The 9,971-nt window shown below is 34.6% G+C and overlaps 1 protein-coding gene and 1 pseudogene across 2 annotated transcripts; both read left to right on the forward strand.

Moving 5' to 3' along the window:
• LOC111406470 overlaps positions 1-2,862 on the forward strand; it is a 5,622-nt pseudogene extending 2,760 nt beyond the window's left edge.
• Positions 2,863-4,696: 1,834 nt separating this feature from the next.
• On the forward strand, positions 4,697-9,831 carry LOC111405307 (probable galactinol--sucrose galactosyltransferase 2). Of its 2 annotated transcripts, XM_023034133.1 has the most exons (14): positions 4,697-5,194; positions 5,666-5,928; positions 6,033-6,123; positions 6,234-6,282; positions 6,369-6,460; positions 6,641-6,748; positions 6,846-6,962; positions 7,041-7,451; positions 7,536-7,677; positions 8,451-8,518; positions 8,606-8,740; positions 8,822-9,036; positions 9,166-9,254; positions 9,331-9,831. In XM_023034133.1, exons 1-14 carry the CDS (start codon positions 4,710-4,712, stop codon positions 9,607-9,609), a joined length of 2,544 nt encoding a protein of 847 aa, XP_022889901.1. In that variant the 5' UTR covers positions 4,697-4,709; the 3' UTR covers positions 9,610-9,831. The 2 variants fall into 2 exon arrangements, with proteins under 2 accessions (XP_022889901.1, XP_022889900.1); XM_023034132.1 differs by having other exon boundaries at positions 6,846-7,451.
• Positions 9,832-9,971: the final 140 nt, after the last annotated feature.

A 9,971-nucleotide genomic window follows, 5' to 3' on the forward strand; every position in this document is an offset into this window, starting at 1 on the left:
GCCAAAAATTTGGATTTAGAAATTGTTAATTTGTTAATTTTTTTAATTTGATTTACTCAATATAAAAAAAAATTAGAAAGATTCGGTTCTTATTCAGTTCTTCGGTTCTTGGTCTAGAACCGAGAACCGAATCGTACCCGTTGGTTCTCAATTCAGATACCCGTTTGGGTATTTAATTTGACAAGAACCGTCGGGTTCGGTCCGGTTCGGTCGGTTCGGGAGATTTGCTCAGCCCTAGTTAAACCTTATGAGGCTGAGTGAAATGATAGGTTATCATCTGAATTGCCACTTTTGACCTCTCTTCTGGTACTTCATCGTCTAGGTACATGATGAGAAAGAGATGGATCGTGTCCTCCAAATAGATGGGATTGAGCTTGTTGGCATCAATAATCGTGACCTTGGTACTTTCTGGCTTCAATTAATTGTGTAACGTTATCCCCTAATACTGCACCTACATGAAGTATTTTGGGTTAAAGACACTGTCACTCAACTTACAGTCAAGTTTCATGTTAGTCACGAAACTTTATTGTTTTAAAGTGGTCGCGTGAATTGGTTTTCTTAGTTCAGTTTGGCTACATAATAACATCCCTTACTTTCTCTGATGGAATATGTGACACAGCAGATGACCATCTAACGGTGGCATTAATATGGAGGTCTTCCATGTCATACATTTGGTCAGAAAAATGATCAGAATTTACCTAAGTGCCCAAAAAAAAAAAGGAACTTTAGTAGCCACTTCAGAACAAAATTTGATAACTAACATGAAACTTCATTGTATGTTGACCAAGTATTTACTTACTTACTTGGCCTCCATTTTATGGTTTTAGCACATTTTTGTTGTTAATTTACCTCGGGAATTTGCAGAAACATTTAAGGTCGATATTAGTAACACCAAAAAGCTTCTGGAAGGGGACCGTGGTGAAAGGATCCGTCAGAAAGGCATAACAGTGAGTAGACTATCCTAGCATCATCAGTACACGGATCTTGTTTGGCTAAGCTTAAAAGGTTTACTTATAAGTGTTGAGTAAGCTTTAAGTAAATTTTTTATGAATTGGTTCAAGTTAAAAATGAGCAAGTTATTTATTTTGACCCAATTGTTTTTATAATGCGTACCTTTAAGTAAATTTTTTATGAATTGGTTCAAGTAAAAAATGAAAAGTTATATATTTTGACTTTTTATTTTTTATTTTTTATTTTTATAATAAGTACTTTTTAAACTTAAAAAGTAAGACAATGTAACATATCCAAAAATGTTTGGAAACAAAAAGTTATTATGAAAAGCAACTTTTATTTATTTTAAGCTCAGCCAAATATTTATCATCTCTTTTTCCTTTCTTAGTGTATTATGTACAATCTACATCATTTCCAACTTGATAATATCGTGTACCTCTAAAATTCAAATTCTTCAGGTGGTTGGGGAATCTGGACTTTTCACCCCAGCTGATATTTCCTATGTACAAGAAGCTGGTGTTAAAGCTGTAAGTAGTAATGATTAGTAAATTTGTTCAGCTGGTTGAAAATCTTTTTGGGGAATTATACCCATCTGTTCAATCATTTGTTATCTTATATTCGGAACTCCTAATAATTATTTTTAAAGGACAACACTTTAAGAAACAACCAACTTATCTTGCAGTTTTGTTTCATTTGATTCTCTCAATTAAATAGCTGTTTCTCGAAAATCAGATTGACCCAATCTATTCTACCCAAAAAAGGGGAATCCTAGGAATCAGATCGATTATAGATTTAGCCCATGTTTGATGGCCATTATTGAGGAAAAAATTGATGTTTTCAATAGTGATTTTTGAAGAATGCGTGGTTATAAAGTAGGGAAAAATTTTGAATTTATGTGCAAAATATTTTATTGTGTGAATGTATGGTTGAAAATGAATATGAGAATTAAAGAGTTCTTTTAAAGGGAGGCAAATAGGAGCTTAGAACCATCTCTTACAAAATTGGATGAACCTGGTCAACAAGCGGACGGTTAATTGAATTGGGCATTGGTTGATTGGATTCTTGGTTGCATTTCTTCATTTTTTCTAGAAAAAGGAAAAAAAAAAAAAAGTTTGTTAAGGAGTGATCCAACCTTGAAATATATATCTTCCTGTATTATATTATGAATATTATTAACATTATTGAACCTCAATTTTTGGTTATTGATATAGTTGTGTGTGTCTGTATTTCTTTATTTATTAATATTTAGACATCTGCTTCAAGTCTGGCCGAATTTTTGACCCTCGACTCTTTACCTTTATTGGGTCAATGCTCGACTCGGGGTTAAAAAGCATTGCTAAGTTGTAAATAGTCCTCCCGAGTAAGCTTGTTGACATGCACATTTAAACAGGGCTTTTAAATGATTCATGTACAACTGGTTGCCATGACATTCAACACTTGCCCACAAATGAAGTTCATTACAATTAAGAGTTTTTTGTCATATCTGTCTGGACATGGATTTCAGTATGTACAGCTTGGGCTCAGCTCTTATGGATAACACATTTTCAATTTATGCAAATTAGAACTGACAATATTTCCTTGCGATTTCTACAGGTGCTGGTTGGGGAGTCGATTGTTAAACAGAAAGACCCTGCGAAGGGAATAACCGAACTCTTTGGTAAAGATATCTCTTTATGATTATGGAAACCGAACTTTTTGTAGCTCGCCTTTTGAATGCGTATTTTTGTTTGGATCACAGTTTTGTATTTGGAGTTTTTGTTTGTGCGTGATGTACTGAATGTCATTATTTAGTCGAAAATTATGTACTTAAGGAAGAGTCGAATTGATGAAATTTTAATTTAGTTGTTCAGTTCAATGTTATCTCGCGTTGAATGTGATCAAGGAAGATGTGGTTCCTGACAAATTTATCCATTATCTTGTCCAATATTGTCGACTCTGCAACTTAGCATTTTGTCAGTTTTATGAATCTTCTTGAACCTTCTATTAACAGTCTACAATTCTAGACTACAAGCCATCAAATCTCTATTTAAAATATTCTTCTGTTCGGTGGAATTAATTGTTTTCGGAGAGTTTTAAATAAGATTTATATTTCCAGCATGGTGACCATAGCTTAAAATATAATACATTATCTTTGTCGCGTAGTTTATTGTACCAAGTTTTATATAAAATTCATAAGCAAATGTATGAAATGATTTTGATGATTCAAACTTGGTTGGGCACCTTTTAGCATTTCAATTGTGAAAGGACTGAAAAATTTGCGCAACCGATAGAATCAAGAGTTAAAGACTCGACCAACTCGATTGTGTTCGAGTACTCGACTCAACCAAGTTTTTCATAGACATGATTTAGTATATAGTTTCAAAATAACAAATTATTTTGATAATTCAAATAGTTACTAAACAAATTCTTTGAACAAACAAAACATGGTAAACTAACATGTTTGAATGCATATAACCAAATTTTACTTATTCAAATATTAAAGTGAATATTGATCATAAAAATATCCATATATGGTTTGGTTTGATTCAATTTTTCGATGAGAACCGAATTGAACCAATTACTAACAACAATTTCAGGGAACCGATGATGGTTCCCAAAACAATGTCACCCTTCATTTCAAACAACACGTGAGCTCAAAAGTAGTTGAGTAGTATGGCTAAAACGTCGAAAATAAAAGATGGAATATTTGTTGACAAGCAAAAGAAAAAAAATTAGGAGGGAAATTGTGTCCTCACCTTCAGTAATTGATCGTAAAGTTAAAGTTACAAAAGTGAAGTGGATGTGAGTTTAAGAGAAAGAAAAGAATATTATGCGAACGTTTTGTCAAAATAATCATCCTCCTCAAAATGTGCTAATGTATCCCATAAAATAAACAATTAATTTCTACGTCTGACTTTCGTTTTTTAACTAAAAGTGTTTCTTTTCAAAATCGAACTTTAATTTTAATGATATCGTGTAGAGCCCATAAATATGATTTGTTTATTCATCATTTATTTTTAGATAAGTGACTTTTAGCAAAAAAAAATTAAGAACTTTGTTATTTGAATACTGATTTTTGACACTTTAATTGACACTTGCATTGTTATCAAGTGTCAATTAGATGAAAACATTGTTTGAAATTTAAACTGTCCAATATGATAATGACACGTGACAAAGTGTAAAATAAAGTGTAAACTATAGTGTACATGTAGCAAGGTTCAAAAATTAAACCCAAACATAGGCTGAAAATAATGTCCCTGTTTGATTCCCATTACTTGAAAATGAAAATGAGGGGAATAGTAATTTTTAGAAAAATGAGTAGTTGAAAAAGAAGGAAAATTTTTTGATTTACATGTAATATTATTTTATGGAAGATTGTTTAGTTAAAAATAGGAGAGAGAAAAATGAAATGTAATGTAATTTAATTTAATGGGGATCAAACATGGGCCTTATTTTCTCTATTAGCCTCTCTAGATAATTGTCACTCCCAACCCAAACCAAGAAAATAAGCCCCTGTTTGATCCCCATTAAATTAAATTATATTACATTTTATTTTTCTCTCTCATATTTTTAATTACACAATTTTTCATAAAATAATATTACACATAAATTAAAAATTTTACATTTTTTTTTAATCACTCATTTTTAAAAAAAATATTATTCTCCTATTTTTATTTTCAGGTAATAGGGGTAAAATAGGGGTAAAAGACATTGAAATATGAAGATCTGGTCAAGTCTTTGAAAGCCATTTTCTAATGGGTCTCTCTCTACACATCCAAATGTTTCTATTTCTACCTATGGCGTCATCTTCAACAGGACTATATTATTTTACACAAACAAGGATTACTCTACACGGTACCAGAACAATCTTCAAGCGGTTTGTAAAGTCACACACCAACCCTTTCTATACTTATCCTTCACCATCACATTCACAGAATCCTCTTTCAGTTATTAACTTCACGCCAATAAAAAAATTTCACTCTCAACCTACTGTTCACGCCAAGAATCTGCGTAATTGCTGGTCTGGAAGTAGTAAAAGTGATCGATCAGAAACTGGGGCTAAAATGACTGTCACAGCCATTCCATGCATTAAAGACCGTTCTCTTATGATCAATGGGAAAGTTTTGTTGTCTGGAGTTCCGTCAGAAGTCACTGTTTATCCTTTAACTGCTGCTGGTTCTTCATCCTGTTCATCTGCTGCTTTTCTTGGTGCAAGTTCATGTGTACCCAGTTCGAGACATGTTTTCTCTCTTGGAGTTCTTCAGTGAGTTCAAAATCTTAAGAAATTGAGAAAATATTTTGAGTTTTTGTTTTATACAATGGAAGATTTCCATTTATGGGCTGCTCTGAGTACGAGGTACCAGGATCAACAGGAAAGTGATCAAAGTACAATTGGTTCTATGTTAATTATTGTTTTTATTTCTTAAAAAATAAAATAAAACCTGAATTTCATTGGATAATTTGAACGATTTAAATTATAATAAATAGATGCGATGGATAAGTGGATATGCTAGTGGGATTCTGGAAAGATAGTATAGCTGCCTATATGATTACAAAAGTGATCTCCTGCCCTAGTGGACAGGAGAGATGTTGTCCACCAGTGACGTGGCATATGGGCAGGAGATCATTTCTGTACACGTTGACTCATCAGGATGCATTTTTAGATGGTTTAATGGAAGTTTACACCATACTAATTTTCCAAAAAGTCATCACTGATGGCATATGGGAATTGCAGGGAATGCAAGTTTTTGTGTCTCTTCAGACACAAAATTTGGTGGATGATACCACGTGTTGGGAAATCGGGAAGTGAAATCCCAATCGAAACTCAGATGCTTCTGTTGGAAGTGAAGGAAGAGTCTGCAGTATATGATGTTGATTCTGCACGACAATCTTTGGACAACACTTTCTATATCTTGTTATTGCCCTTACTGGAAGGACAATTCAGAGCATCCTTGCTAGGGACGCCTGCAAATGAGCTTGAGCTCTGCGTTGAAAGTGGTAAGTTGACTCTTTTCTAATACCATCAGCACACTGAATATTTGGCCTAAAGACTGGTACTTTAGCACTTATCTTGGAATATTTTTATCGCATTTTTGCTTCAGGGGATGCTTATGTCCAAACTACTCGGGTATCAGAAGCAGTCCTCATAAATTCTGGGGAGGACCCATTTGAACTCATCAAGAACTCCTTCAAGTATGCAAAGTTTGAATATAAAATTAGATACCTATTTCTACTTAGAAACTTAATTGCTTAAAAAGGGCGAATTTGCATAGTGACTTCTCATAAAATGTTTCTGTGTGCAGGATACTCGAGAAGCACATGGGTACTTTTACTCATATTGAACACAAAAAGGTATGAACTTCAGAAATTTTAACTGGGTCGTAGTAGTCGTGATATGAAATATTGTTTTAATCTGAATCACTTGCTTCGATTTGTAGAAACCTGTACATTTAGACTGGTTTGGATGGTGCACGTGGGATGCTTTCTATAAAGACGTTAATCCACGGGGAATTAAAGAAGGTCTTGAAAGGTACCTCAAGAGGGTCTAAGATTAATAAAATTACACTACGAGTACATATTTGGCATGCAGTGCTCGACTCAACTTAATATTATGGCTTCCTTTTCTTTCATAATATTGTTCACTATTGTCCAATCTTCTCTACCTTACATGTCATTATCCATTATATTGAATATATATGCTTTCTAACAGATTTATAGAAGGAGGTTGCCCTCCGAAGTTCTTGATAATTGATGACGGATGGCAAGATACATTTAACGAATTCCAGAAGGAGGGGGAACCATTTATTCGAGGAACAGAGTAAGTAAATCCTTTTCATAGACTGATGGCTCTTTAAGAAAATGTTGTTTTTCCCCCTTTCCTTTTTAACTTTGTTGTATTTTCTGGTAACATGCAGGTTTGCTAGTAGATTAATGGACATCAAGGAAAACAGCAAGTTTTTAGGCTTAGGAGCAGACTTGTGCACTGATCTGCACGAGTTTGTGGAATTCATTAAAGAAAAATATGGACTGAAGTATGATTTAGTTTTGAAAGTTGTTTTCTTCGCAATGGTTTCCTTGCTGAAAACTTTTAACATTATTGATTCATGTAGATTTGTTTACGTTTGGCATGCCTTGGTTGGTTATTGGGGAGGACTCTCTCCATCATCAGAGAAAATGAAAAAGTACAATCCAAAGATATCATATCCTGTACAGTCTCCCGGCAATGTTGGAAATCTTCGAGATATAGCCATGGAAAGTTTGGAAAAATACGGAATCGGCTTAGTCGATCCACAGAAAATTTATGACTTCTATATTGATCTCCATAGCTACCTCTCACATTGTGGTATTGACGGAGTCAAGGTGGACGTCCAAAATGTCATAGAGGCACTAGGCACGGGCTATGGTGGACGAGTCGTCCTCACTAGAAAATATCAAGAAGCACTCGAGGATTCCGTCGCAAGAAATTTTAAAGAAAATAATGTGATTTGCTGCATGTGTCACAACTCTGACTCCATTTACAGGTTCGAAGGCTTCTTTTTTCTGACCTTGATCAGCCATTTTCATGAAGTTGGGGCAAAGTTACTGATTGATTGTAATTTTTTCAGCTCAAAGAGATGTGCAACTGCAAGAGCATCAGAAGATTTCATGCCGTGGGAACCTATGTATCAGACTTTACATATTGCTTCAGTGGCTTATAATAGCCTTCTTCTAGGGGAGATTACGGTGCCAGATTGGGACATGTTTCAGGTATGGATTCAAGAACTGCATTGTCCACAGAGGCCACTTATATTGAACAACCTCATCTAAAATTTTGAAGTATTATAAGACGATTAATATATGTATTTAGAAACATGCTATGGGTACATCAATTTTCATAGCATGGTCTATAGCACACACATGCAATATGTGGGGTCCGTAATTAAAATAATTGCGGACCTCACCTTTGTGAGGAGGCTGTGAAAAAAATCGTAAAAGAAATGCTGTACAATCAGCTTTTTCCATATATTTAAATGATATCTTCAACATGTCCCTTCACGAGCACGCCAAATTCTTTTTTCACGAGGACTCTAGCTTTTTAAATGGGAGGGCAACAAGACATGAACTCAAGGGCCTCTTTGTTCTCTGCTACCAGATAAAACATAACTACATTAAGCACTACCACAGTTAATTTTTCCCTAAAAGTTGCAATTTACAGAACATGTAAGAAAGATTTAATGGACAAGGCTGATTTTGTTTTGCTGCTTATGTTCTCAACCAATTTGGAGATATCATCACCTCAAATTAACACCCCGTTTGGTAGCCATTTTCTTCAAAATGCATTTTTCTCTATCTTCTTTTCAATTACATATTCTTTATTAAAATAATATTACACGTAAATCAAAAAAATTTCCTTATTTTTCAACCACACATTTTACATCAATTTACTATTCTAAAATACATTTTTGCATAAAAATGCCTATCAAACACCCCATAAATGTAAGTTCTTACGAACTGAGAATGCGCATTTTGTATTGTTTTAGAGCCATCATAACACAGCTGAGTTCCACGGTGCAGCACGAGCAGTGGGTGGATGTGCAGTGTACGCTAGGTAACTTATGAATTGAAGACATTCTTTTTTTATCTGCATCTTGTTATAAAAATCAACATTTTTGGGGGATATCAATGACTATTACAGTGACAAGGCGACCGAACACGACTTTAAATTACTCAAGAAGTTGGTGTTGCCTGATGGCTCAATCTTGAGAGCTAAATATGCTGGTCGGCCTACTCAGGATTGCTTGTTTGTCGACCCGGTAATGGATGGGAAAAGGTAACACGATGGGGAAAAAGTTGAATATTGAATTCTGGAGCATGTTACATTGTATGATCTAAACTCCATGGATTTCTGCAGCTTACTGAAAATTTGGAACTTAAATAAGTTGTCTGGAGTGATTGGTGTTTTCAACTGCCAAGGGGCTGGAAAGTGGCCACTGAAAGAGGGATCGAAAAACGTGTTTAAATCTCTCGTCTTATCGGGCCATGTGAGTCCTCTTGACGTTCATTTCCTTGGTGAAGTTGCTGGTGAAAATTGGAGCGGAGATTGTGCTGTCTATGCTTTCCATTCCGGTAGGTTCATTATCTATTAAGTGCATGTTGGTATTGTTGTATTAGATCGTAATAGACAACACTTTAATTTCTTTCTCTTATTTGATATTATTACGTACTATATTAACAGTTTACATTCTCGTGCCATAGGATCTCTTTCTAAAACTCCGAAAGAAGGTAGGCTCGAAGTGTCCCTGCTTACCCTTGAATGCGAAATATTTACCATCTCTCCAATACGGGTACGTAAACTGGCAACTCATTCGTTAACAGAGTTAACCTGTGCATTCATGGGTACTAATGAGTATCAAATTACAGATTTTGAATGAAAATATTCACTTAGCCCCGCTGGGATTGATTGATATGTACAACTCTGGGGGTGCGACTGAAAATCTATCCTGTCCGGATTCTTCGGGATGCAAAGTAAGAGTTGATGTACGAGGTTGTGGCCGTTTTGGAGCCTATTCTAGCAGGAAACCGAGCTATTGCACTGTAGACGGGAAGAAAGAAGAATTTACATATGATGTCGATAATGGGTTACTGATAGTTAAACTAGGAAGTGAATGCAATGTCAAGGTGATATACGTTTGGTATTAAACCAATTTGAAAAATATTTTTAACTTTGATAGAATTCTACATTAAGGTGGTTACCCGCAGTTTGGACTGTTCTTTTTGGTATTGTGTATTTGTGTTGTCATGCATTGTATTTGTATTCCGTTCTCTTCTCTAATTTCTTTCTTGTATTTGTTATGTAATGGATATGAGGTTCGACTATTGATAAGAATTGTTGTATTGTAACTATTCTTTCTTGTTGAGTGAGGACTTGTCTTTTCGATATATACATATACATATATATAATTTTATTTTATTTTTTTCATTTCTTGGTTTGACTCAATTTGTTGGTTAATCATTTCTTTTTTTTTCAACTCCCCCCCCCCCCCCCCCCCCTTCCTTCATTC

This window comes from Olea europaea, chromosome 12 (assembly GCF_002742605.1).
Source record: "Olea europaea var. sylvestris chromosome 12, O_europaea_v1, whole genome shotgun sequence".
NCBI lineage: Eukaryota > Viridiplantae > Streptophyta > Magnoliopsida > Lamiales > Oleaceae > Olea > Olea europaea.

What these genes read in the sequence shown, in the direction of transcription:
- LOC111405307 (XM_023034132.1), top strand. Translation starts at nt 4,710, where the DNA reads ATGTTTCTATTTCTACCTATGGCGTCATCTTCAACAGGACTATATTAT. An exon ending in TTCTCTCTTGGAGTTCTTCA is followed by an intron (nt 5,195 to 5,665) that starts GTGAGTTCAAAA and finishes TGGGAATTGCAG; the next exon opens with GGAATGCAAGTTTTTGTGTC. An exon ending in TGTCTATGCTTTCCATTCCG is followed by an intron (nt 9,037 to 9,165) that starts GTAGGTTCATTA and finishes CTCGTGCCATAG; the next exon opens with GATCTCTTTCTAAAACTCCG.